The following is a 26,382-nucleotide window of genomic DNA, read 5'->3' as shown; positions in this document are numbered from 1 at the left end:
ATAGATGAGGAAACTGAATCACAGAACCATAGAATTATAGAGTTGGAAGGGGCCCTGAGGGTCATCTACTTCAACCCCCTGCAATGCTGGACTACAACACCTATCATCCATGAGCACTGGCCATGTTGGTGGGGAGACTACACTGGCTGAGTTGGAGTCCAGCAACATCTGGAGAGCCACTGGTTCCCCAGCTTTCATTTAAAAAAAAAATGAAAGAAAAAGTAACCACAACTTTTCCTCCTGTGGTTTTGCTCTTTTCTCCAATGCATCAGCTTCCTTTTCACATCTCTGTGACCAAGTCAACCCACAATGGTAGAAGAAACAGTTGCCACACAAACAAACAAAATAAATGTTGGGTTGCTGCTTGTAACGAGAAATGGCATGAGCTTGAAGACAGCCACTTTCTGAACACATGAGCTGTACCCACAGTAATATATTCTTCTGTGCAGTAACGTGTTGTAAAAAGTACATATTAAAAACGGACATTTGTTTGTAACGTTCAGTGGTAGATAAACATGTATTGGATGCCAAAAGGCAAGGTTCAGTTACTGGTATCTGGCAACCATGCCACAACATCAAGGGTATTTTCTTCCTTCTGTTACATGGATGAGGAATATCTTGCTATTACTGCAAGTGAAAAGGGACTATGTGAATATCGTACTAAGATGAGTTGTGCAGAATGTTGCTTGTTCTTGGCATTCATCTGTCTTGGGAGGCAATGGAAGAGTGCGTCTTCAAGGGTGAAGTCAAACTGTTGGGAGAGTTACAGCACCTGTTGTGGCTGTACAGACCAATATGAGAGACATGTTTTGTTGCAGCTGGGACAGATGAAGGCATCTGGTTGTGTTGTTGCAGATGCACCATGGCATTTCTTCTCTCTTTGCTCCTCCCAGCAGTCATTCCTACTCTGGTCACTGCTGGATACACAACCAGACTGACTGTCTCCAGGCACTATCGTCTGCAAGGGGCTAATGCCGCTAGCCTTCATGTGACACTTGGAGACATCTTTGTAACACAGAGTTACTGGTGCTTGAAGCCGTCTCCCTGCAGAGCACATCCTTGGGGATCCTTCCATCTTCCATTCTGTGGACATGACCAAGCCAGCATAGACATTGCTGAGACAGAACATGCTGGGAATATGGGCTTGGGAGAGCACATCCTTGTTTGAAACTCTGTCTTGCCTTGTGATGCCCAAAATCTTCCTGACACAGTGCATATGGAAGGCTTTTAGGCATCACTCCTGGTGGGTATAAGTTGCCCAAAACTCACTTCCATACACCAGCATGCTCAACATGCAAGCCTGGTAGACCTTCGTCTTGATATTGGACGTTAGCCTCACATTCTCCCAAACTCTCTGGTGGTACACTTAGTTCAGGTCCACCCATGATTGGTCTCATACATACAATATGTGGATAAGTGTATCCAGCAGCAGCAGACATTCTGATTTTGCTACACACCTCAGAGCTTTTATCCCTTGTAGAGACAGATAAACCTCTTTTCTTTGGACTTGGTTGGCATCCATCTGTCTCAAGAGACAATTATTATTATGTTTTTATTCTGCCCTTCAATCATATTCCATGCACATTTCACAACAGGAAAAAACAATTGACATTGAACAAAGCAAATGTAAGAACAGCATTTGAACATTTTATTCGAGTTTTGTCAACTGCTTTGTTCAACAAACTAACATTACTTTTTTAATATCTCTGCTTCTTGTCTTGGAATCCTCAGGGTAATGGATTAATTCCAGTTCATATTGTTAGTGTTTTCAGAAAGATAGAGAAAACCCACTCCATTTAACCTCTTCTGCTCTTCCTTTGGAACTTTCCTCTTGCTCCACTGTTTCTCCTTCTACCTGGGGCTCCAGCTTTCAATTTAAGCAGTGGCACCAGACACAGACTGTGCAGAAACCTAATCTTCCTTATATCTCTCTGCCTTAAAAAAGCCATTTGTTTTCCTTACAGGTAGAAGCAACTGTGCACAGCTCCCAAATCATGAAAGGAAACTCACCAAAACCGTACTTATGGCTTATCAGAATGATAATAAGAATAAACTACCTTTTATGATCTGAAAGAAATATTTAGTTAGATGGCAGCATATTGCTCTGTTGACTCTGGGACAGGATGTAGAGTTGGACCCCAGAAACCAAATCAATCGCAAGGGGCATATCTGTCCAGAAAATAGTTTGTCCAATATATCCTGCACAGCTCAGTTTGTGCGGATTTGATCAATGTTCTAACCCATCTAGGTGTTATACTTTCAGACCTCTCTCATTCAGTTCCTGCCATATGTTCCTGGGATCCTCAGACAGCTTTGGAAGACATCTGTGTATTTCTCCAATGAGGGTGAGGGAATCCTAGAAGGAGAGAAAGATGTGATGAGAGGTTTTCCTTTGGACAAAAGCTTCTTGCCATTACTTTTTTTTAATGTAGTAATGCTCGCTATAGCTGCAATTTCCATGCATATGCCTTAATTCCAGAGTATGGAAGAACAAATGAAATTCTATTCATCTTTGCAGCATAATGACTAGGAAACTAAGCTATGAATCCAGAAGTCTCTGGTTTGAATCTTGTCTCTATCACAGGGATGGGGAACATGTGGCCCTCCAGATGTTGCTGGACTACAATTCCCATCATCTCTAACCACTGAGCCATGCTGGCTGGAGCTGATGGGAGTTGAAGTCAAATAACTCCTAGAGGGTAACAGGTTCACCATCCCTGCTCTTCCATGAGCTCACTAGGTGAGCTCTCAGCTTCAGTGCCCATCCCATCTGCAACATGGGGCCAAGGCTCCCAGGAAGGGCCGCCACAAGCCCCATGAAGGGAACCCCTTCAAGTGTTGTCCTGAAACCCCTAGACCAAAAGAGACATGGACTGAATTAAAGACTGCTTGAACTTCTAGCTAAGAACTGCGAGGGAGGCACCCAGGGCCGGGGCTGGGAGAGACATCAGTAGCAGCCACCCAGTGAGGACATCCTGGCCTGTATGTGACTGACATTTAGCCTCTTCAACAGCAAGAAGGTTCAGCTGCTGAATGGCATTTGCTGGAATGCTGGAGAAGAGCAGCAGTGGGGATTGACAAACTTTGCTCTGCTGTAGTGACTTCTGTATCACCATCTATTTTAATTATTTGAATATATACTGTAAGTTGCCTTGAGAACTTTGGTTAGTAGGCAGGGTATAAACTTTCCTAAACTAATAAATAAATAAACCAATAAAACTGATTTAACAGGGCTGCCTTAAATACAGCAACTAGATAATGTATACAAAATGCTTTGAGTAGTACTGAAAGTATTTTATAATATTACTATCATGTAACATTCATGTACCGTGAATAATTCATGTACTGTTCATGTGCCATGAATAAGATACCAGACACAACATTCAGCACAGTGAGTTCTATTGAACACCCACTCTTCCATTAAATGTATGACTGCTATTCCCTACCCTGAGCACTCTGGATATATTGTGAAAGCAATATAAAACTGATTAAGCAAATACAGGTTATTATCCAGGACAGTGACATACATTTTGAGCATCAGCAATAAAACACAGCGGGGAAATGCATGAACAAACAAAATTTCTATCAACAAAATCCCTGTATCAAGGAGACAGCAAGGCTTAGTGGAAGAGAACATGCAGAGGGTCCCAGGTCCAAACCCTGGTGCCTTCCATTAAAAGTTATTCTCAGTAACAGGGCTAGAAAAACCCCGCTGCCTAGAACCTGGAAGTACTGCTGCTAGTATGAGGCCAGAAACAGGCTCAAGTAGACAGACTTGGTGCATGCCAGGTTCATTTGTTCATAGACTGTGCCCATAGTAACCGTAATTGAGTTCTTCTTGTGTTCTCCATTTATATCTTGCAGAATGCTACTGCACTGATTGCAGTAGAATTTTCAGTAGGATGGTTGTGTTGTTAAACACTCCCTTGCCTGCACTTCTGATCATGATTTTCCCCATCTGCAATGGGGGGTTAGGGAAAAAAGAAATAGAAATAAAAGCAATGCTATTTGGAAATAGAACAGTTAAATCAGTTCCCAAATGGGGGCTTGGACCACAGAGAAGGAAATAGCTGGAGCATCCCAGGAAATGTCTAGAGAAGTCTTCTCTAACCTGGTGCCCTTCAGCTATTTTGGGCTAAAACTCCGACTAGTCGCCTGCTCAGTTGTCCTGGCTTGGCTGATGAGAGCTGCAGTCCTGAAGGGCACCACGTTCAGGAAGGCTGCCCTAAAGCTATCAATACAGGCTAGAATTGGTAAGTAAAGTAAAGGTAAAGGGACCTCTGACTATTAGGTCCAGTCGTGACTGACTCTGGGGTTGCGGCGCTCATCTCGCTTTATTGGCCGAGGGAGCCGGCGTACAGCTTCCGGGTCATGTGGCCAGAATGACTAAGCTGCTTCTGAGAGCAGCGCATGGAAACGCCGTTTACCTTCCCACCGGAGCGGTAACTATTTCTCTACTTGCACTTTGACGTGCTTTCGAAGTGCTAGGTTGGCAGGACCAGGGACCAAGCAGTGGGAACTCACCCCATCGCAGGGAAATAGAACTGCCAACCTTCTGATCGGCAAGTCCTAGGCTCTGTGGTTTAACTCACAGCGCCACCCATGTCCCCTTGCTTGTCACATAAGGTAAAGGGACCCCTGACCATTAGGTCCAGTTGTGACCAACACTGGGGTTGCAGCGCTCATCTCGCTTTATTGGCTGAGGGAGCCGGTCATGTGGCCAGCATGACTAAGGCGCTTCTGGCAAACCAGAGCAGCGCACGGAAACGCCGTTTACCTTCCCGCTCCAGCGGGTACCTATTTCTCTACTTGCACTTTGACGTGCTTTTGAACTGCTAGGTTGGCAGGAGCAGGGACCGAGCAACGGGAGCTCACCCCATCGTGGGGATTCGAACTGCCGACCTTCTGATCGGCAAGTCCTAGGCTCTGTGGTTTAACCCACAGCACCACCCGCGTCCCTCGTAGAATTGGTAAGTCCAGCAGTGCAACTGGGAATTTGCAAATGGGGAAATTGCACAACCTTTTCACCAAGATAAAAAAACAAAAAAGCCAGTTTTTCCGAGTCCTGAACAAAACTTGCAAGCAGAGAGGAAACAAGGGGGATGTTTTGTTCATGAAGTTTGTGCAGTAAAGTAAAGTGTCAATCTTCCACATGCTGCAAAAGAGGAAAACAGAAAGAGAGAGCAACTGCATGCAACTGACAGGAACAAGGACCACCTAACAAGAATTAAACAGGAAAGCTTTGCAAAGTGGAAGGGAGCTGCTTTCTTTTATTCTGCTATTTATTCTTTTTATTCTGCCATAAACCACTAAAAAAAAAGGTTTGCATGGACATGGGCAATCCAAAGTTTTGTAAATAAGTATACTCATAGAATCATAGAGTTGTAGAGTTGGGAGGCACCTGAGGATCATCTAGTTAAACCCCCTGAGATGCAGGAATCTAATTCATCTATATTTATTTGTTAGGCTGTTAAAATGCCTCTCTCTCCACCTAAATCCTGACTTACTTTGGTATACATGTAGTCTTCCAACTTCTCTTTAAGTAAAACCTCTTCCATCAAGGCCTTCCATCGTCGGAGAAAAGCATCATCAGCCAGCTCTGCTCTTTTCTTGGTGCAATGGGCACATTGTGAAGGTTGATGCATTTCAGTGTCTGCTACCTGAGAGCAAAGTAAGAAATAGCTATTAAAATCATTAAAATACTGTCTATGTCTAACTTTTATACATGCCATGCTCTTCAAGGTAATGCAAACTACTTAATGAAAAAACTTTCCCCACAGAATGAGATCAATAACCATGTCCAAGTTACTTTTTAAATTAAATTACATTTGTTTTTCCCCATGTAATACCCCATGTAGTCAGACAACCTCTGTTTCACTTAAGGCTGGTCTTATTCTTTTGAACCTATTGTATTTTAATGGCCGGTATGTACCCATCTTTTCCTGTAGTAAGCAAACATGCCCAAAACTTTTGGCCACCGAAAAGTATCAAAAAGACTAACTTTTTTTAAAAAAGGGATCCACTGTAAAGAATTCCTGAAACACTTATTAAGTTTCTGATCCTACACATGCTTGTTTGGGAATAACACAGTTTATACTACCTATGAGCAGGCAGTGTTAGGACTGCACAGTAAAGTGCCCTGAGAATGAGGCAGAAGAATTAAAGCCTTTTTTTTGCAGGGAAAAACTGGAGGACAGATTGCTGCACAGTTCAAGTACATATTCCCACTTATGTGGCTTGTGAGGTTAAATGTTATAAGCCATGCATTAATGTGGGTTCACTACTAGACCAAGAATAAGCAAGTTAGGCTTATTTTACCAAAGTCCTCCATATGAACACATAAGACCTACACATAAGATTCCTGCATAAGACAATCACATATCAAATTCCAGCATAAGACAACCACATATCAAATACCACAGAGCTGTTAATGCGTATTTACTGGGTAACACTGTGTTTTACACATCTCATCTATCCCACCACATCCCTGTGAAAAGGAGGCCTCATTGAAGAACAGAGGATGTGGTCAGAAGACAGAACATCCTTCAAGGGCATCTCTGAAACTCATAACTGCATTTGGCTTCCCAATCAAACAGAGAATTGAGCTTGGGTTTTGCTGATCTGGGTACAAGTCCTCTTTTAAGGGCACATTCTTATAGTGCTTTTGGGGCATTTAATCTTTCACACAAAATTGCATGAGCAAGACTTGGAATGAGCGATTTTTGCACCACCATCACCATCTTTTTGGAATCATGACATCACAGAGTACCCCTGCTCATACTCAAGAGTAGTCTGAAACAAAAAAGGCACTCAAGAAGAACTTGAGTTAATTACATTAATCACAACACAAATTTGCTTTGCCTCATTTTTAAAAAACAAACTCCCAATACCATGAACGTTAAAAAACTTCAAGAGAGCTGAGTTGCACTTATGTAAACATTAATGTGTTTTGTGAGATCATGTGATGGTAAACAAAAATAGTTTGGTTGAAATATGGATTGCATTAGTAATGCAAGGAAAAAACAAGCCCAACCTCATGTTTTAGTTTCAGTGTTACGAAAAGAACTTTGTCATTTAATGACAATAATATACATAAAAGGATCAGTACCAGTCAAGTCTCAACATCTGTATTAGCAAAGATAATCAACATTTGCCAGGAACATTCCCTGGAACTAAAGACAGATCCATTCCTTCTTTTAGTACCTGTTTCAGTATCTCCTTGATATTTTTCAGACGGAGTCTGTTCAGTAGTTGATCAGGGACTGTGCAATTCAAATCAAATGTCAACGGCTTCTCTGAAGTGAATCCATGCCTCTGTTCATTACGCTTGCTCCTCTTCAATGGCATTGGGCTTGGCATATGATGGAGCTGATTTATTTTGATGGCACAAAAGGATTGTAGAGCACTCAGTTCTTTCTCAGATACCTCAATAATTTCTGTCAATATTGCACCAGCAAAAAAAATACATACATATAAATATGACTACTTGAAGAGGCAGGAAAAGACTCCTCCAACTCCCATCTGTGCAACCTGTCATCAGGAATTAGTATTCCCACAACTCGGAGTGTACAATACGCTCTATGCAGACTACAAGCCTCTCCATGAAAACAACTGAAAATAAACAGCCCTAGAACAAAGGGGAAAGCATGTGTTTCAAAATAATAATTAGATGCTTGATATTACAGCAGAATTTGTGGTAATTAAAAGAAAATGGAAATGTGGTAAATAAAAGTGACACAAGAATTACCCTCAATGCAGACATTAATGAAAACAGCTTCAGATAATTGCTTAATTTGACTCCTTTTACATTAGAAATTACGGTACAATGTGCATGAGGAAAATACATGAAAAAATATTCAGAAAATAATTCTAGGCAGCTATTAGGCTCTAATCCAACAGATTATGTGTTAAACAGCTGGGGCTTTGGATGCATATAGATAATAACCAAAACAGCTCATCCATGGATGACAGATGACAGAGAGCTTCTTTCTCCCCTTCCTGAACAGACCACCAGTGGGATGTGGGCTTTTGCAAGAGGGCCACATGCTCACAGCCCTAGCTGTGCTCAGCTGGGGACCTGTAGCTCCACAGGTACACTGCTGACAAGTTTGGCAGTCCAAGCCCTGGGTGCAGGGTTTACCTGCCTCTATTTATGAGAATGGGATACCTTTTTCGAACTGGGTATCTGTTCTGAAATACAGGAAAACTTTTTTTTTTATAACAAACTTTAATACCTTATCCTCAATGTTTTTAGAGGGTAGCTGTAAGAAGCTCCTGTAAATAGAAGATAGTTTCTTTGTAATAAAGAAGAGGTGGAGTGGTGCCTCATGCTTTGTTTATATGTAGTCATTGTATTCTTTAATGGTAGGCAAGATAATCTCTAGGATGATTTTAAGAGTCTCTGCTGATTGTTTGGTGGGGGTGGTGGTCCTCTAATTATTGTTGTTGCTTGTTTTACAAAGCAAGTTGCAAGATTTCTAAACACTGTAATTTCTCCTAGAAGGTTGTAATTGCTTTCTGGTTTCTTTTTATCATATAAAGATCCTATGTATGTTAGATTCTTTAAAATTTTATTTTCATTGGTCAACCTTAAATAAATTATATTCCTATACAATGCTAGTGCTTTTCTGGTTTGTTTGTTTTTAAATGAGATTCCTGCATTGAGGGGTTGGACTAGATGACCCTCAAGGTCCCTTCCAACTCTACAGTTCTATGAAAATGCTGACCTTTCACTTGTCATTTATTTCGCAGACTTTTTACAAAGTTTGTAAAATAAAAGAAACCAAAACTCTCCAACGCACTTTTTTATCTAAAACAACTGTGCAAAAGGCAAAAAAGAACTCCACAATCTCAGCAGATGAATGCAAATAATGTTCACTAACCCTGTTTAACAGACACTTAAAACAGGTGCAAACCCTGTCTAACAGACACTTAAAGCATCAATCTACAAAATTCAACTGCATCACAGATATTATATGGCTGCAATTGCAAGCTGCAGAGACTATTTCATGCATACAGGCAACCCCCCATTTACACACATTCAATATGGGGGAGGAGTGGGGTGTTTGCAGCCTTTTCAATGGGTTTCAATTATACATTATTTCACCAGCGCATGGTGCCTTCGAATGTAACCTCTGTGTAAATGGCTACCTGTATTTGCAAGGAAGATAATTCTGCAGAAACGGTTCCCCCTCCCCTTCCAGTGAACAGCTGGTGCCAAGAGAGGGCCCAGAGGGTCATTTGAAAAATGGAATTAAAAAGAAAGCTATAGACCTTATCCAAGTAATGATCTGGTACAAGACCACTGGATTGAATGGGATTTACAAATAAGCCAGCCTGTGTTGATTGTATTTCACATTCCTTGTATAGTGGTACCTCGGGTTAACTTTGCTTCAGGATGAGAACAGAAATCATGCTCTGGTGGTGCAGCAGCAGGAGGAGGCCCCATTAGCTAAAGTGGAGCTTCAGGTTAAGAACAGTTTCAGGTTAAGAACAGACCTCCGGAATGAATTAAGTACTTAACCCGAGGTACCACTGTAATTTACGTCAAGAGCCACAGAAAGCCATGTTGGCCCAATAGAAATATATATATAAAACCCATAGAAGGGCAATACCTTGATTACGACCAACCAAACTATTTGTTCGTTCAGGGAACCTCAATGGGTAATTTCATGCACATCACTATCTAGGGCATTTCGTAAGTAAACATTTGAGTCATCTTTCACAGTATCACTCAAAGGCTGGATTTATTTTTTTATTTTGCAGCATTACCTGAAAAGGGATATTTCAAACGTACAAATTGCTATGTCAATCAATCAATCTTTATTACGGTCCAGAGACCCAACAAATCGTTACAAAGCAATACACAATTCAGACAGCCTACCTCCACGTTAAACAAACATTTTGTTCAGACTTAGAGATAGGTATCATTGGTTCATGCAACCACCGATAAAAACTTCGCCATTGCTAATGTTCTAGCATTCATCCGGTCTTCCAATAGGAACCTGACATAGTGAGCCTCTGATTTTCCTGGGAAAGGTACCAGCAAGGGTAGTATCAGTTCAACCCTGGCTTGCTTATATTTTGAACAGTGCAGCAAAATATGTTGTATAGAATCGATGTCTTGGGCACACGAGCAAAGTCTATCCTGGTAGGGAACTCCTTTCAACCTGCCATCCAACACTGCAGAAGGAAAGACGTTTAGTCTGGCTTTGGTGAATAACCTTCGATAATTTGGTACTGTCAAGTTTCTAATGTAAGGTGTTAACTTAAAGACATGCCCATATTGTACTCCTACTGCCAACGGACTACAGTGGTACCTTGGGTTACATACGCTTCAGGTTACAGATGCTTCAGGTTACAGACTCCACTAACCCAGAAATAGTACCTCAGGTTAAGAACTTTGCTTCAGGATGAGAACAGAAATCGTGCTGCAGCGGCGCGGCAGCAGCAGGAGGCCCCATTAGCTAAAGTGGTGCTTCAGGTTAAGAACAGTATCAGGTTAAGAACGGACCTCCAGAATGAATTAAGTACTTAACCCGAGGTACCACTGTACAGACAGCGTATGATCGTGATCGCAAGTCACTGTATGTATTATCCCATAATCTTTGCTATGTTTTCCTGGGCTTAGTGAGTAGGCCTTAATTATCCTGCAGCTAATCTTCAATTATGCATAAAAACGATTAAGAAGCTGTTCCTACCAATTCCAAGTGGATAAAACAAATTGTAAGAGGCTCTTGTGGCTGTAGATTCCAGCATTTATTAAAACCCAGGGATGCATTTTGGGGGTTTAGAATATAAAAGCATATGCAGTTATTTCACTGTTCAGTTATTGTTCTGTCTTCAAAGGAGCATTCTCAAATTGCTACTGGTGTGTTTAAGACTATATCGGTTGACCCAAACATAACACAATTTAATAGAGTTTTTGCTAGAAGATCAGAAAGCCAAGCCAAGGAACCTATGCTAACACTTTTGAAGGTAGAATTCTGTAGGCTGGTGCATGTTGTCAAAGCTTTCTGTAGAGGCTTTAACAGTTAAAATCAAGATTTATGTACCCATAAATATGGGGTTGCCATATTTCAAAATGTGAAAATCTGGACACAACACAAAATTGTTTAGCTTTCTTTTTGGATGGGCAAAGTCATTTTTAGTTTTGTCCAAAGCTGTTGAACTTTTTCTGCAAAATCTCAAAAATGGGGGGGGGGGGGGGTTGAGCTTTTTTTTTTTTTAATGAAATTCGCCAAAATCTACACTTCCAACATGGACTCCCTTATGTCCAGATGTTCCTGGACATTTTAGCAATTTCCACCCGGACGCTGTTTATGAGGGCTGAATACCAGCTATAACCAGGAAATTCCGGACATATGGCAACCCTAATAAATATACAATAAGCCACTGGAAATATGTCCACCACCAACAAGACACATTCCATGCAGCTAGTTCCAGTCAATCATCCAGCACAGGGGGGTGGAACTGGATTTCGATTTTTATCTCCTCAATTCTCTGTGAGGCTGCCAGACTAGTGTCTGGGAACGGTTGCCAGGACCATATAATCCCAGTCAAAAATATCTACATTGGCTCCCAGTACATTTCCAAGCACAATTCAAAGTGTTGGTGCTGAACTTTAAAGCCCTGAATGGCTTAAGCTCTGCATGTCTGAAGGAGCGTCTCCACCCCCATAGATAGTTCAGCCCGGATACTGAGGTCCAGCTCCAAAGACCTTCTGATGGTTCTCTCTCTGTGAGAAGTCAAGTTACAGGGAACCAGGCAGAGGGCCTTCGCAGCAGTGGCTCCAGCCCTGTGGAATGTCCTCCTGGCAGATGTCAAATAAATAAACAGCTATCTGACTTTTAGAAGATATCTGAAGGCAGCCCTGTATAGGGAAGTTTTTAATGTTTGATGTTTTGCTGTGTTTGATGCCTTAATTTGATGGAAACCACCTATAGTGGCTGGGGCAACCCAATCAGATGGGTAGCATATAAATTATTATTATTATTATTATTATTATTATTATTATTAGGTTTAGCAGTCGGATGGAGTACAATGATGACATGTGAGCAGAGGTGTAGGTAGGGGTGTGTGGGAGTAGGGCACACTGGGCACCACAGTGTGGGGGGCGGCACTTACCACGGGGCCTGCCCGAGCCACTTGTCTCTTCTGGGAGTGATGCGGTGGCTTGGGCGCCTGCAGGCTGTGCGCTGCCCAAAACAGCAGCATAGGGCTTGTGTCCGCCCACACGCACCGCCCTAGGTAATCGAGCTACTAGCTACAACACTGCATGTGAGCTGTTTTTTGCCCATGCAAACCCACTTTGGCCCAGCCATGTCCTTACCTGCCCTACCTTAAGTAATATATGATGTCAAGTGAAAGGCCAGCAGGCATGGCTTGGCCAGAGGTTCCCCACTCTTGACCTACCAGCTGCATTTGCATCAACTTATTCACTTGAATCATTGCTTCAAATGCACCCAAATGCTATGACGCAATAAAAATGCAAAAACTTCCAAGAATGAAAACAGCTAAAATGGTCACACTGTATCACACAAAGCAGCTGAAATAAGGGCCAAAAGACCAAAAAGCCAATAAGGGCAAGACAGGCATGCACTGTGTGTGCATATGTTCCAACTTCATTCCCTGGCAATTCCAATTAATTTTTTTAAGCATCTCTGGTTGTTGGACATTTGCCTGAGACCTCTGAGTAAACAATTTCTATGACTGTAACTTGCTTTAATCTGTTTTTACATCTTTGTATGCCACCTTTGCACAGTTCAAACCATGCTCAAGACATGAAAAAAAATACGTAACTACAACATAACAAAAATAGTTAAACAATACCTAAAATATTTGAAAATACACAACCAAACTGAACAATTTCCAAATAAATCACAGTATCTAATATAAACATACAAAAAACTCACAGTGACACCTCCCCTCAACAAAAACCACTAAACAATATCCCAGCCCCAAAGCCTCAGCTTTTGTCAGTCAGGGCCCCTACCTCCCAGGCCAGATGGAGGAGGCTTGCAAGGCAGGGTTCAGGTCTTCCAGAACTCACTCCGACATGGTTTTTACTAGTGTGTTGTAATGTACCCTAGAACCTTAGGGTGAAGGACAGATTAGGAATAATGGTGGTGGTGGTGAGTCACAATCTACTGGGCAGATTCACTCCCTCCCCCTTGCCCAAAAGACACCAGGCCCACAAATTATTTCAAAGAACTGAAGCTGGGGAATTTCAAAAGCAGAAAGAGGATGCTTATCAGGGGAAAGAAGGAAGTCCCTGCAAGCTTCACTGAGTTGCAGTAGTGGCCTCACTTAGAAATGATGTTCAAATCCTTTGTAGGGAAGAAGAAGAAGACTGGAAGTGAGTACAGACTGTCCAACAGTCATAGAATCATAGAATCATAGAATGATAGAATCATAGAGTTAGAAGAGACCACAAGGGCCATCGAGTCCAACCCCCTGCCAAGCAGGAAACACCATCAGAGCACTCCTGACATATGGTTGTCAAGCCTTTGCTTAAAGACCTCCAAAGAAGGAGACTCCACCACACTCCTTGGCAGCAAATTCCACAGTCAAATGGACTACATGAATGAATAAATGATTGAATGATTTATTGATTTACAAGTCACATCTAAAAACTGACTCACTGTTAATTGGTTCAATGGCAGGTTTAGCTAGCCGAGTGCTAGCTTTGTTTTCTTGCAGGAGACTGATCCATTTTCTAGTTAAATATTCTCTTACAGCTGCAGATTCCAAAACTTCTGGTTTTTGATCTGGGGGGGGGGGAGGCAACATATGTAGGAGGACAGTGTTGGAATAGAGTAAAACATGAACACACACACACAAAGAAGGAATAAACAGGCCTTCACATGGGGCAACTTTCCTGTAATGTACATGCCCTGGAAACCACAGGAATCAAAGAAGGAAAGCCACCTGACATAAAACCAGGGGCAGGTCCAGTTTAGCCCGCACACTTCTTATATTCATATTCATTCCATGCACAATAGATGTTACGCTCAATTAAATGTACACAGGATGAACAGTAGGGCTGCAATCCTATGCTCTCCTTAAATTGAGTGCTGGTGAACACATTAGGGCTTATCTTCTGCGTAAATATACTTTAGATGGCATGTCAGCCACTTTTCACATTAATGCTTATACAGAATAGCTACCACCTCTTGCCCTGTCCACCCTTCCCTGCTGCTGCAACAAATGGGCATGCAGCCACTGTTAGCCTGGGCTGAATGGTCTGGCTGTACAACATGAACTAAGAGCAGGCTTGTATGAGGAAAATGTGTGTAGAGCCTTCCACACTGTTTTGCTCAAGTAGTTATCACTGGTGTGAAAGGATGGCACAAGTACAGAACCTGAAATGGGTGCAGGATTCCTCAGCTTTTCCTGTATTAGTTGCCTCCTACATCTTTGCCTTTCTCTTACATTAGTAGAGAGCTTTGTCTGTCCACAATTGTCACCCTAGCAAAGGGAAGTTAGTGATCACCTGCACTTACTCAGATGAACCCAAGACATATGGAAGATGGAAGGTCTTCCTACCGTCACCAGTGATGTATCACTCACTAAACATCTACACTTCCTCCTTGGCGCATAATGCTTCCTGCACAGTATTGCTAAGTGTCTTCAGCAAAAATAACATTCTGACCTGGTAAACCAGTATTCTGCTGTGAACACTGCAAATGACGTTTCCCTTTCTCTGTCTTCCCCCCTTCTGCTTTCCTTTGCATTTTTGCTGATCTAAGTCTCCTCCCACTAATCATAAGATTGCATGAAGAACTGATAAAAATGCATAGGGAACCTAACACACCTTCATCATTTTGACTTGATGATTGCCATATGCTTTCAGACAGATCCAACACAGCACGGCATTCTGACTCCTCTCCAGAGTAATAAGATTCAAATGGGTCATTTTCATATTGTCTGTAGGTTTCCTCCTCTCCTTCTCTGAAAGATGTAAACGTATCCTCTGAATAGTCTGGGATGGAGCTGCTGCAATGCCTGCTCAGGTCCATCTGCTCTGATACATGCGTCCCAGAGTTGTCTGCCCAGCTAGTTACAAGGATGTTCAACTAAAAATAATCAATGCAAAATTAATTATAGATGTAATATTAGGGGGCTAATCGAAAAATATCACTCTGTACACTGTCAGCACAACAGTCAACAATGAACTCTGAATATTAATCTGAAATGCAGCAATACCACCAGTGATTAATTGAACAACCCCCATATTTATAAATAAAATTCAAGAGGATAACCATGTTAGTCTGTTGTAGCAAAAAGTAAAATAATAAGTGGCATCTTAGAGACTAATGGCTGCATCCAAATTCACACTCAAAGCAGACGCACTGAAATTAATGGATCTGTTAGTCACATTCATTAATTTTAATGGTTTTACTCCCAGTATGACTAACACTGGGTACAAACTTAAGGCTACAATGTTATGTGTACCTGGGAGTAAGGCTAACTGAACTACAATCTATTTATTGTGACCTAAAAGTTTTTTAGGATTACTAGTACACAAAAGCTTGTGCCTCAATGCAGTCATTATTTGTTTTATGAAATGTTATACTCCAATTTCTCTTAAAGCAAGGCTTAATGTAGCTTATTAAAAAAGCACCTAACACATGTGAATAACCCCCCCCCAAAAAAAGAGCACAAAAAAGGAACAGAAGGAGTAAAATTACAGTGGTACCTCGGGTTACAGACGCTTCAGGTTACAGACACCTCAGGTTACAGACTCTGCTAACCCAGAAATAGTACCTTGTGTTAAGAACTTTGCTTCAGGATGCGAACAGAAATTGCATGACGGAGGCGCAGCGGCAGCGGGAAGCCCCATTAGCTAAAAGTGATACCTCAGGTTAAGAACAGTTTCAGGTTAAGGACGGACCTCCAGAATGAATTAAGTTCTTAACCTGAGGTACCACTGTACTGGGCACTGAAAGCACAGGTAAAAAGAAGTTTGCCTGATACTGAAAAGACAGTACGTAATAATGACACCAGACAAATTTGCTTGGCACTGAATTTCACAACTAGGGCACCAAGGCCATTTGGTTCTTACAGAATATGACAGTAATTCAGGTATCCCAGTCTCAAGCCATTTAGGTCCAATAATTTTGAATCAAAAACAATTTGGCAGCCAATGTATATTCTAAGAACTTGTGAAATAGTACATTTTAAATGTATGCTCCGCCCTACAAATACATTATCAAGGCAGCTTACAATAAAATATTTAAAACATGATACAACAATTAATGCATTAAAATAAGCAAAACACAAAACAGTAACTCTATTAAAGCAGCACCCCATAAATAAACCATAAATGTGAAGAGGTTGAAAAGCTTTAAAGCCTGTGAAAATAAAGAGCCTCTGCCTAGTATTAGGAAGATATCAGAGTGAGTGACAATAGCGTGAGTCTTTTGGGTGAGAAATTGCTGCATGCTCCTCATCAGAAATTGAAATCACACTTGCGAATACAAGTGATATTCACTATCATTGTTTTTTTACTCTGCAAACTTTACATAAATACTTAGGTAAAACTTCTAATTAAAAGGCACAGTAACCCTGGAACATCAATATTGAATTGCCTGTCCACACTAGACAGGCTTATTCTGCAAGTGTTTTTTTTAAATTAATGATCACAGATAAGGTCTGGAAATACATGGATGAATAACAGAGAAGCATATAATAAAAGGTTTTGTATCACTTGAACATATTTTGAAGTGACGGAGCACTCAGAGCAGTTTCCCACCCCTAGCTTTAAAAAAGATGTATTGCTTAATACAGTGGTACCTCGGTTTACGAACTTCATCAGTTCCAGAAGTCCGTTCTTAAACCAAAACCGTTCTTAAACCGAGGCGCATTTTCCCTAATGGGGCCTCCCGTCATCGGTGCCCTTCCACCGTTCGGATTCCGTTCTTAGACCAAGGTAAAGTTCTCAAACCAAGACACTATTTCCGGTATTGCAGAGTTTGTAAACCAAATCTTTCTTAAACCAGACTGTCCTTAAACCGAGGTACCACTGTACTTATAAATCCTACAAGCCCAGAAAAATTGGCAGGCACTTTAGATTCTATTTTGTTAAGCTTTTTTTCTTTACAGAGACAGACCAGTATCAAAAGAAAAGAAAAAATCCACCATGACAAGCAAAACAATTAACTCTAGCAGGGAAATACAATTCCTTTTTCTGTAACTAAGATCAAACTGCCTCTAGTACACATTGGCATGATAAAAATTACATATTCTATAAGAAATATTTGCACACTGATAGCCTAATTTTAAAAGCAAAAACCTTCATACATAAAGAAGTAACCCTCTAAAAGAATTAAGATAAGGTCCCATATTTTTTAAACAAGCACAAACGCATTTTACTTCAATGATGCTATCAGGACTATCATGTATCCAGAAGGTACACTGGATAAATGTTCTTTTATTTTATTTAAGAACCCAAGCATAGTTTAGCAGCACAGGAGAAATTAACCTCTGTCCATGTTTAAAAAGGACCAACTTGGCATGTTCCTGACAACTTCAGGCAAGTTTATAGTAGGGAACAAATTAGAATACTTGGGTGACTTCAGCAGGCAATCTAAATTCAGGCTAAGGCAACAAAGGGACAGGTGAGATCTGCACAGTTGCAGTTACATATCCTGACAGCACATCCTGATGCTTCTTCATTCAGAAGCAAATTCTGCTGTGGTCAGTGAAGCTTATTCCCTAGCGTACTCAGGATTACATATTCAAGCATTGTTTTGCCTGGGAATAAGGATTAAGAGTTAGGTCAACAACTTCACAGACCACACCTTTAAGGGAAATCGTATATATCAGGAACACCATAGAAAAAGCCTGCAAACGCCACAACTGCTCCCTCCAAACCTCCTTGCTCAAACTCCTGCTCTCCACAAGTCTCAAAGGTACTGGTGCAAGGGCTCCCAAGATTGCACGTGCAAAGGATTGCTAGGCACTTTCTCGTTTTGTTTTGTTTTGTTTTTTTTGCTGTTTTCTCGCTCTTTTGGGGTCTTCTCGTGCCACTTCTGGGTTCGTGGTGATGCGTGCATGCGCAGTGCCTTTAACACACATAAATGGGGAGTTGCTTGTACAGAGCTGCTTTTAACTGTATACAGTGGTACCTCAGTACAGTGGTACTTAATTCGTTCCGGAGGTCTGTTCTTAACCTGAAACTGTTCTTAACCTGAGGTACCACTTTAGCTAATGGTTCCTCCCGCTGCCGCTGCACCACCGCTGCGCGATTTCTGTTCTCATCCTGAAACAAAGTTCTTTACCTGAAGTACTATTTCTGGGTTACTGGAGTCTGTAACCTGAAGCGTCTGTAACCTGAAGCGTCTGTAACCTGAGGTACCACTGTACAAAGCATTGTGAACCTTTCAAATACGTGATCGTGATAACTATTACTATTCACCACTCATTTCGCATTGGACCTATGAGAAACGGGCCACATAGTTCAGGGGCAGAGCTCTGCATTGCAAAAGGTCTCAGGTTCAAAACGCAGCATCTCCAGGAAGAGACCCTTGCTTGAAACCCCAGGTGGGGTACCCCAGGAGGTGGGGTGGCCACTGCCAGTTGGTGAACTGTAGGGTGTAGAGTGACCGAGGTAGAAGGGCCAAAAGCCTAACTCAGCACGAGGCAGCACTCCTGTTTACAACACCCCTGTAAGGTAGACCAGTATTAATAAAAGCAGCCACAGCCAACATAAGCTGGGCAGCTGGTTGCCAGGTTAAGCAGCTGCTACATCCTAGCACAGCGACGCAGAGCTAACTGATAACTCTGAAAAAAGGGGGAGCGTTCGTGACTAAATCCTCTCTTCTTAGATGAAGGAGGCGGGGAGACACCAAAAGAAGAGGGGGGGGGAGTAGGCGTTTTGGGCCTCCTTTTCCCAAGACGAGGAAACGCCAGAGATAGACTGGCTACATGCATTTGTTTTCAACCCCCCCGAGAGCCTCTCACCTAAATGCAGCTTGGCTTTGAATCAAAGCCCAGCCCGCCTCGCTCCCTGTCGAAGGCCGCTCGCTGCAGTTGCCATGGCTCCCGCGAGGCAGCAGCGGGTGTCACGCTCTTAACTTCCCTCCCGCTCACGTTGCCGTCGCTCTCGGGTTCTGCTTGGAGTGGTTGGTTTGCATCTAGGTCTGATGTTTCCTCCCACCCGCATTCAGCGCGATCGTCCTTTGCAGGTTTTGGGGTTGCCAAGCAAAGACACAATTTCACCTGCCCTAGCCAGAATCCCACCACAAATAATTTGGAGCGATGTCGTGTGTGTGTGTGGCGGCGGCGAGACATTTATGTAATGTAACAGGAATATTTAAATACTTAGTTAGAGCAGGCGGTCTGCACATGTCCATGGGGACTTTTATTAGAAGGGGTTTCCACACACACCCCAGCTCCGCAAAGAGTTTCCAGGGGGATGGCGGGACCAATCAGCACGTGCTCAAGGGGGGTGGATTGCGTTTTTTGGTTCATTTTACTAACAAGACACATGGTAGCCATAGCTGTCAACTTTTCCCTTTTCTTGCGAGGAATCCTATTCGGAATAAGGGAATTTCCCTTTTTAAAAAAGGGAAAAGTTGACAGCTATGATGGTAGCTTTATTCACTGGAGAAAGGTCCTTCTCCGCTTATGGCGCAGAGGCAAGTGCTAGAGGGTTTTTTGCAAACAAAAGTGGGCAACATCTGTAAGTGTCTTCAGTTTCCATCAGCAATCTTAAGGGAACCAACAGCTGTTTTGTCTTGATTGACTGGCAGTGACTCTCTAGAGTTTCAGGTACGAGTCTTTCCCAGCCCTACCTGGAAGTGCCATTGAGAATTGAACTGGGCCCCTTCCTGCAGGCTTGCAAAGCTTACTATGAGCCCAGATGTCTCCTTCCGTGCTTTCAGTCTGTGGATTTCCAACCCAGGCCTTCTCATTGTCTTTCTGCAGATCACATCACTGTGCCCTGTTCCTGTCATAATTTATATTTTGAAGAGCATCATTCTTGCAAGTAAACAGTTGTTTTTTCCCCTAGAACCTGAAGGTCCTAATAGATAGTCCAGCCTAGTTGTGTCATGGGATATTAAGATTCGTCAGTGTTAGTATTCTCAAGCTGTTTCTATACAGTGTTAGTGCTGTAGTGCTGTTAAGAGACTCTGACAAGCTCTTGTAGAAGTGCATTTAATTGTATGTTAAGTGATTTTTTTAAAAAATCAGCTCTATGTCTAACTAGTGGCAAACACTCTAATTTTCCCACTGTTGTTAACAATATGCCCATCATTACTACGTGTGTGTGTGTGTGTGTGTGTGTGTGGAGAGAGAGAGAGAGAGAGAGAGAGAGAGGGAACTTGTACTCTTCAAGCACCCCTTTTGGGGTGCAATACACTATGTGCAGGGTTGGTTATACCATTAGATGGAGTGAGGTTGCTGCCTCAGGTGGCAGATTCTGGTGTGGCAGCAGCAGCAGCAGCAGCAGCAGCCCTGCCCCTCTTCCCTCTTGGGTCCCATATGCTAGCCTCTTGCCCATAAGTTCAATGGGCAATGCTGACTTCAGCATTAAAGTCAGGTTTACTAACTAGTCGGGTGAAAAATCTGTACATCAAACTGAGATTTGCTATAGGGAGCAAAATGTCTTGAGGCTGGACCTGACTCTGTGCACAGAGAAGCATTTCATACAATGAGAACTAGATAATCAAAGTACAAAACTTTACCCGCCCCCCGCCCCCCGGAAATGGATAAAGGCCATTCACTTGTACAGTAGAAGTGCTCACTCAGGGACACACATGCTCATGGAGAGCCCAGCAATGAATAACTAAGTCTACTCCTATCTTTTATTCTACAGCATTTTATAATAACAAGGTTTGCGATGACACTAACATTTTTTCCCTGAGGAGAGACTGTTCTTTTCTAAATTAAACATTCTTCATTCTTACCACTCACAACTGGTTTATATTGTGGACAGTAAAGGCAGCAAAGGCTAGTATCTTCTGAGAAAATTAAAGATACAGTACCATTGCCGTTGACATAGAAAGAACATCTGTCACAAAACATATATAACATATTAACATGTGAAGTGCTAATGGCAGATAGACATTCATAAATTAACCAAAGGAGATAGAAATCAACACAACAAAGCTAAGTCCTACTTAGAGAAGACCCACTGAAATTAATGGCCATGATGACCAACTTAGGTCCATTCATTTTAATAGGTCTACAGACTTACTATAGGGTTAACACTGGATATAGCCCATTGCCTCTTACTGGTGTTGTGAGTGCTTGCATAGCGGGGTCTTGTGTCCTATTTTACAGTGTGCAGTCTTCTGTTTGAAGTTACAGTCCAAAGAAGAGAAGGGGTGGGGGAGGAGGACTTGAAGCTGTCCACCTCCAGTTAGCACCTGGGCAGCAGTCCGAGAGGGTACACAGATCACCTGGACCCAGTGCTCTCCATGGTGGTTTGATGCAATGTTTTTCCATTGCAGAAGGAACACTGGTTAAAGTGTTCAACTAGAACCTGGGAGACCAGGGTTCAAATTCCCACTCAGCCATGAAGCTCACTAGGTGACCTTGAGCCAGTCACTCAATCTGAGCCTGACCTACCTCACAGGTTGTTGTGAGGATAAAATGCAGAGGAGAAGGACCATGTATATCACCTTCAGCTCCTTGAAGGTAGGGTGCAGGGCCATCTTTACCTGAGAGTGCAAGGGGTGTGGGGCACCTGGGCGCTGAATTCTGGGGGGGAGGGTGTGCCAGGTGCCCACCGCTGAAGCCGCCTAAGCTCTTAACTATTTACCTGTTATAAAATAATAAATAATTTTGATCAAGCTAGAAAAACAAAATACATATATACCTAGGTATTACCAAAATGTATACCTACTGTTTCACTAAAAGACTTTCGAATTTGTGGCTCATTTACCAAAGGCACGCCACACCAGCAGCAGCACTTGTCATTCACAACGGCGGTGCTTCAGACTCAACGATGGCGCTTGTCTTTCTCAACGGCGCCGTGCACACGAAATTAACTCTTACATCAAAATATTATGTTACATGTTGTATTGAGCTGAGCTGCTATGTGGCAGCGGGGTCAGCGGCACCTTTGACACGACTGACGTTTCTCCTAACTAGGAGCCTAAACAGTACTTATAGGTTTAAGTGTGGTGGTGTTGTATACTTAAGTATAAGTGTAATGTAAATAAATGAGCAAATAAAAAAGTTTATTTCTTTTTCCTCCCTTCTTTCGTAAGCAAGAGATAAGGCGTAAGCGTAGCGTCTGACATAAACATAATAAAAGTTAATTTGGGGGCTAAACTAAATTTGGGGGCGCTGGGTGGATCTTTGCACCCCGGTGATACATATGCTAAAGACGGCCCTGATAGGGTGGGATATAAATGTAATAAATAATTGCATCAGTACCAGCTGCCTGTCACCCTTGGTGTAAAGAAACAAAGTGAAAGGATAAACCAGACTCTCTCTTGCACATGTCAGTGCTGTATCCAGTTGGAAAAGGTTTATGATTGAATAGCCGCCACTCTTTCATATGAAGGGGGGAAGTTTAAGGGGGACACTCAAAGACATATGCATCTGCATCTTGTGGTCTCAGTGTTTAAAGTGAGAATCTCCCCCATCTGTCAATTATAGCCTAGACTACGGACTTTGCACCATAAACCTTCCAAGTCTCCAATATTCTTTTAATAAGGCAGCTAATCCTATAAAGTTGGGGTGCAGAACCTCCAGCCTGAGCCCAAATGCAGCTCTCTCTGTTTTTATTTTCTTATCTTGGGATTCTCCCTTGGCTACATCTTTTTTCTACGTCATCAGCCCCACTAACCTTGCTCCTCTCCTTCCTTCAGTGCTTTTGCCTGCCTGGAACGTGCCCTTCAACTGTGATAATATTTCTTGCTTCTCTGGATGCAGATATGTGCATGGTACTAAAGAAACCTTCTAACTTTTGCATAGTTTAAATAGAGTTTCCTGCACTAAGGGTGGGTAACAGTAATTTCTGTGCCTCTTTTGCCTCCTGCTTCACCCACCACAGACGTGGCCCCCGTGGTGGTGGTGGTCCTTGGGCTGTTCCCCCCCCATTGTTTATGAAGTCTGCTTTCTACTGCTAGGGAAGTGGGAACCCATATCAATATTTTAAAGAGCATCAATAGTGTGAGTTTAGGGGGGGTGGGTATAGGGTGCATGCCCGAGACCCTTCTAATTTCTAGATCTAACAAAGGTTAAAATCTAAAGGAGGATTCAGTTGTAGCAAGGCTAGCTTCTTGGTGGTGGCCCTCTAGCATGACTTGTTAAGGAAGTGGCCCTGGGTGCCTCCCCTCTCTCAACTGGCTGTTAGTTAGAAGGGCAAAAACCAGAGCTAAGGTGTTTATGAACTATAAGCAGAAGGCAGAAGGTGGAAGCCTGTCAGGGAAAGTCATGCTTGATTTCTGTTGGAATCTAAGGCTGTGGCTAAGGGAGAAGCAAGACTTTATTGGGGTGATAATGCTGCAAGCTCCTCTATCCTATGCTCAGGTTGTATAAAGGTAAAGGGGCCCCTGACCATTAGGTCCAGTCGTGGCCGACTCTGGGGTTGCGGCGTTCATCTCTCTCTATAGGCCGAGGGAGCCAGCGTTTGTCTGCAGACAGCTTCCGGGTCATGTGGCCAGCATGACTAAGCTGCTTCTGGCGAACCAGAGCAGCGCACGAAAACGCCGTTTACCTTCCCGCTGAAGTGGTACCTATTTATCTACTTGCACTGAGGTGCTTTTCAACTGCTAGGTGAGGGGATTTGAACCGCCAACCTAGTCCTAGGTTCTGTGGTTTAACCCACAGCGCCACCCACGTCCCTCAGGTTGTATATATGTATAAATAAATCATATATCCTAAACAAACCACAGGCTCTGCTATCCCTCATTCCAAGGAAAACAGAATGCTGTGTAAGCACGTGTAACCTCTGGAATATCAAACCACTTGAAGATTATGGTGGTGTGCAACAATACAGTTCAAAAGCTCCTTTAAAGGAATAGTACAGTCATACCTCGGGTTGAAGTAGCTTTGGGATAAGTACTTTGGGGTTGGGCGCTGTGGCGACCCAGAAGTAACGGAGCGCGTTACTTCTGAGTTTCGTTGCTCACGCATGTGCAGATGGTCAAAATGACATCACGCACATGCACGGAAGCGGCAAATCGCGACCCGCGTAGACGCACGAACGCAGGTTGCGTTTGCTTCTGTATACGAACGGGGCTCCAGAACGGATCCCATTCGCATCCAGAGGTACAACTGTAATGGATATACTATTGAAACTGAAATTACCCTTAGCCACCATTTATCATGTAATAGCAGAATATTGCATTTAAAATTACTTGAGATATGCATCCTTTGGAAGGACTGCTGCCATTTTTTTATTTCAATAAAATGGCTTCAATTTCCATTTATCCACATCTTCAGCTGGGAAACAGTCTTCAATCCAGTTGTTCTGCGTTTGCCCCTGATGGATCAGAAATCGTGCATACAAATTAAATGTTACTAGTGTGAGTTGGTTAAGATTTTAATGAAACTGCGGAGTAAAGATTAATAGTCAAATGTAGGGATCTCAACCAATTAAGGATTTTTAGTTGATTCATTATCAGGCTTTTAACTGCCAGCAGCCCTAACCATGGCATAACTATGGTGTCAGTTGTAGGGCAGCTAAAGTTGTGGCTAAGCCAAAATGAGATTTGCAGGCATGACTGATCAGCTGCTTGGCCACACATGCAAATCTTCCCAAGCATGACAATCGATGGATCCTGATATCAAGTGATTGACAGGTGGGCAACCCCCAACACCTGTAAAACATGTCCCACAGACTGTGGGGAAGGTAAGGATGCTAGGACCTAGGATTCACAGATCATTCACCACTGGTTTCACATAAAGAGGAAACGCACCCTGTATCATCAGTGGTTCCCTATGGCTGCATGTTGCATTGGTAAGCTACAACGCTGTGCACGCTGACCTAGAAATAAGCCCCACTGACCTTGCTTGTTGTGCATAGGATTGCACCAGAAGGCTAGCAGGCTTCAGGGGAAGCTTGCTTGCTCTTATCTTATCCTATGGTCTAGGGTACTAGGAGTCCCCAGGACACAATTTCTAATACCATTTCCTGCTAATCAGTGGCAATGGCCCTGATTTAGGAACCTCAGTACAACTGCAGTAAAGTACGTAATGAAGAAAATAGGGAGAAGTTCACCGATTCAGGGAAGCCTTTTTCTTAATTCTTAATTGCAAACTCACAGCACCATGTTGTCATGAAACTGAAGTTTATTCTTTGGCACCAGTTGCCCAATGAAATTTTGCAGAGGCAATTATAGTTGAGCTTCACAGAGGTTAAGGGACCTTCCCAAAATTCACACTGTAGAACAAGTGTAGTGCAGGGCCTGAGCTCCTCTGTTGTGACATGAAACAGAGAAACGCCACTTCTTCATCCCTGAATTCATTATCCGGTAATGAGAATACGTATATTACGGATGCAGCCTCCCCACTGCCAGTCTCCTTTAAATTGGTTATATTATCAGGCAAGTAGAACAACAGGTTCATAGAGTTCACAAATCCAGCAGCTGAATTAAAGGCTTCCACTTAAAGCCTGTGGACTCCCTCTCGTGATGTAATAAGTTTGCTTATTAACATTTCTGATGCGTAATTATGTGCCTTTCAATCATGTTGCTGGCCTGCATATCCAGCTAAAGAAATGTGGAGGCAGGGAGAGATACAAGCAGCAGGGAGCTAATACTGAATTTGGTACATGCGTTAAGCAACAAACTGCTCAAGGGATTCATCTGTTTATGTGTGACAGGGAGCTTTCTGAGAATATTTAAATAACTATGGGTGAGGCTCAATGGCCATTCACGTGTAGGAAGTGTTACTACTCTCTCAGTGTACTTGAGGTGTGGTGGGGGGTGGGGACTGGACATCTCTGGAGTAGCACTGTGCCAAACCTTTAATTTCTTACAAGTTTTCTTCTCTTGCAAAGGAGTTTGGCATTTCCCCGCTCCTCACCTCATTTACAGGGTGCTTTTGAATTTATTTAGCATTTCTGTACCTTTCCAGGGTTGAGCTTCCCATATCATTGCAAAACTGCTGTGGGTAGTGGGTTTTTTAAAATTTCCATTAAATGTTTCTCCAGTGAACTGCATATTCTTGATCTGAAAAAGCCTTATGGGAGAAGTTGCCTTTATGATGTCTTCTCCTGTTTTAATTAAAGGGGGGGGGGGAATTGGCTATCAAGCATGTAAGATTGGTGTACCCACTGATTTTGTTTTTAAAGGAAGTTCTTCCTTTCACCTTTTATTCCTCTTAAATTTCAACGCTGATTTATTTAAAAGTAAAAATACTTCCCTTAAAATAAAATAAAACTGAACAGTTGCCAGGCATACAGTAAGCAGCCTC

The 26,382-nt window shown here is 42.5% G+C and overlaps 1 protein-coding gene across 1 annotated transcript; it reads right to left on the bottom strand.

Moving 5' to 3' along the window:
- Positions 1-1,625: 1,625 nt before the first annotated feature.
- On the bottom strand, positions 1,626-19,212 carry CZH8orf48 (chromosome Z C8orf48 homolog). The gene is made up of 6 exons (XM_053373879.1): positions 18,967-19,212; positions 14,816-15,077; positions 13,644-13,769; positions 7,204-7,436; positions 5,508-5,660; positions 1,626-2,356 (listed from the first exon to the last, which is right to left on the bottom strand). Exons 2-6 carry the CDS (start codon positions 15,018-15,020, stop codon positions 2,252-2,254), a joined length of 822 nt encoding a protein of 273 aa, XP_053229854.1. The 5' UTR covers positions 15,021-15,077; positions 18,967-19,212; the 3' UTR covers positions 1,626-2,251.
- Between the last annotated feature and the right edge of the window lie 7,170 nt (positions 19,213-26,382).

Source organism: Podarcis raffonei, chromosome Z (assembly GCF_027172205.1).
Source record: "Podarcis raffonei isolate rPodRaf1 chromosome Z, rPodRaf1.pri, whole genome shotgun sequence".
Lineage (NCBI taxonomy): Eukaryota > Metazoa > Chordata > Lepidosauria > Squamata > Lacertidae > Podarcis > Podarcis raffonei.
The sequence above is the reverse complement of the archived record's forward strand: the minus strand, read 5'-3'. Positions and strand labels throughout refer to the sequence as shown.